Raw genomic sequence first — 1,826 nt, forward strand, 5'->3', positions numbered from 1 at the left:
TGCTTTGCATCCTCCCTTTTCTTCCCCTACAGCCAGCCCGGCCTGTGGAGATTGAGGTAAGGCAGCTGACAGGCATCAGACTGAGCAAGACTGTCAGCCCGAGCATCACCATCTGGCAGCTGAAGGAGGAGATCGAGAAGGTGTGTGGTATCTCCCCCCACAGGCAGCGCCTGGCATGGCAGGAGGCAGGCAGGACCACCGTTGTCCTGCAGGACAGTGAGACCCTGGCCACTCATGGCATCTTCTATAACACCATGCTGAGTCTGCTGCAGATCGAGCCCAAGGAGATGGAGATCTTTGTGAAGGGCAATCAGACCACCACCTACAGGGTGCTGCCCACCCTAACGGTCCTGCAGCTGAAGGAGATGATTCACAGACAGCGTGGGCCTCCCCCTCCTCAGCAGCGCCTGCAGTACGACTCACAGGAGTTGGAGGACCAGCACACACTGGCACATTACAGAGTTCAGCCCAGGAGCACCATCTACCTGCTCGGGAAGCTCCGGGGTGGGGGGCACAGGCCCTAGGCATTCCCAGTTCCCTGCTTGCTCACCCTCCTGAGCTTTGCCCCCAGCTCAGACCTCTGTAACTCCCCCTGTGCCCCCCCCTGTTGCGCTAGAAATAAATGTCTTGATAGCTCCTTGTGCTGCTCACTGGATCTGGGATGGTGCCATGTGGCATGGGGGGATAGGTGGTTAAGGGGAGGCCTTGGCATGAGGGAGTGCATCTCAATGCCATCAGCTGCTGCTGTGGCCAAGGGACATAGGGGTGGTGCCACCAGAGCAATGGTGCTGCCTGGTGGGGCAAGGGATGCTAGCCCCATGTTGGCTGGCCCTCAGGAAAAACACACTTCCAAAGCTGCTGCAGGCAGGAACAGGTAGAGGATGAAACCTTCTCGGGCCACTGCCCTATCACTGTCAGGCAAAGGTGGCTCTGGTCCCCTGCCCAGCCCTTGTGTTCAGCCCCATGAGGGTCTCCTGCCCACAGTCTTCCCTGGGTGACCACCACAGGGACGTTGCACCAGGCCCCTTCCAGGGGCTAGAGGTGCCCTGTCTGTGCCCATGTGGGGGGCTTGAGGGTCCAGGCTGGGGCACAGCCAGTGCCCTGGCACCAGGGGGGCCTGATGTCACCCCAGGCAGTGGGATGTGGCTGGTGCCAGTGCCACCAGGGTCCCTGGTGCTACTGCAGGGAGTAGGAGGCAGCAAATCCCGAGTTTACCTCATGTCACTGCCTTAAGTGCAAGGCTGGTGACACTGGGGAAAGTTGCCAAGTTTCAGTTTCCATCTTCCAGAAACGAAAGCTGTAAAAGTGGGGAAAACCCACTGGCCCTGACCATGTCCCCACAGAACCTGGCACTCCCCAGCCCCACCGTGCTGACCCTCTTGGCACTGGGCAGCCCACACCAGTGCTCCCCCGGGCAAAGGCAGGACACTGGGATGAAACCTCTGCTTTATTGTGCTCAATTAGTACAAGCCCCGCCCCCCCACGACGCTGGTCTGCACCCGGGGCACTGGGCACCACCTCCGTTCCCCCCTACCTCTCCCTGGGCACCCCTCCTCCTGCCGGATCCCCCCACATCCTGCCAGTGCCTGTCCCACCCCTCTGGGGCCCCACTACCACCTGCAACCCTCCCAGGACCTGATGGTGGCCCTTGCTGCCCCATCCCCTCACGGTGCCACGCCTGGGGGGGCACAGCCTGGCCCTGCTGCCCCCCACCAGGGCAGGTTTACATTCATCTGTAACAGTCGTTAATAAATATGTTGGTGACTCTGCAATGTCAGCTGGCTGGGTCCCCCAACTGGTGCTGGAACCAGTGACACGGGTGGCCA

The 1,826-nt window shown here is 60.8% G+C and overlaps 2 protein-coding genes across 2 annotated transcripts in view; one reads left to right on the forward strand and one right to left on the reverse strand.

Moving 5' to 3' along the window:
* LOC104387124 (2'-5'-oligoadenylate synthase 1-like) overlaps nucleotides 1-998 on the forward strand; it is a 2,544-nt gene extending 1,546 nt beyond the window's left edge. Inside the window, exons 6-7 of the mRNA XM_009995818.1 lie at nucleotides 33-504; nucleotides 925-998. Of these exons, the coding sequence (XP_009994120.1) occupies nucleotides 33-504; nucleotides 925-998 (546 nt within the window). The remainder of the gene's footprint in view (nucleotides 1-32; nucleotides 505-924) is intronic.
* Nucleotides 999-1,270: 272 nt separating this feature from the next.
* Nucleotides 1,271-1,826, reverse strand: part of SEMA3B (sema domain, immunoglobulin domain (Ig), short basic domain, secreted, (semaphorin) 3B) — a 20,776-nt gene continuing 20,220 nt past the window's right edge. The window contains exon 18 of the mRNA XM_009995819.1: nucleotides 1,271-1,297. Coding sequence (XP_009994121.1) covers nucleotides 1,271-1,297 — 27 coding nt within the window. The remainder of the gene's footprint in view (nucleotides 1,298-1,826) is intronic.

Source organism: Chaetura pelagica, unplaced genomic scaffold, assembly GCF_000747805.2.
Source record: "Chaetura pelagica isolate M959 unplaced genomic scaffold, ChaPel_1.0 scaffold114, whole genome shotgun sequence".
NCBI lineage: Eukaryota > Metazoa > Chordata > Aves > Apodiformes > Apodidae > Chaetura > Chaetura pelagica.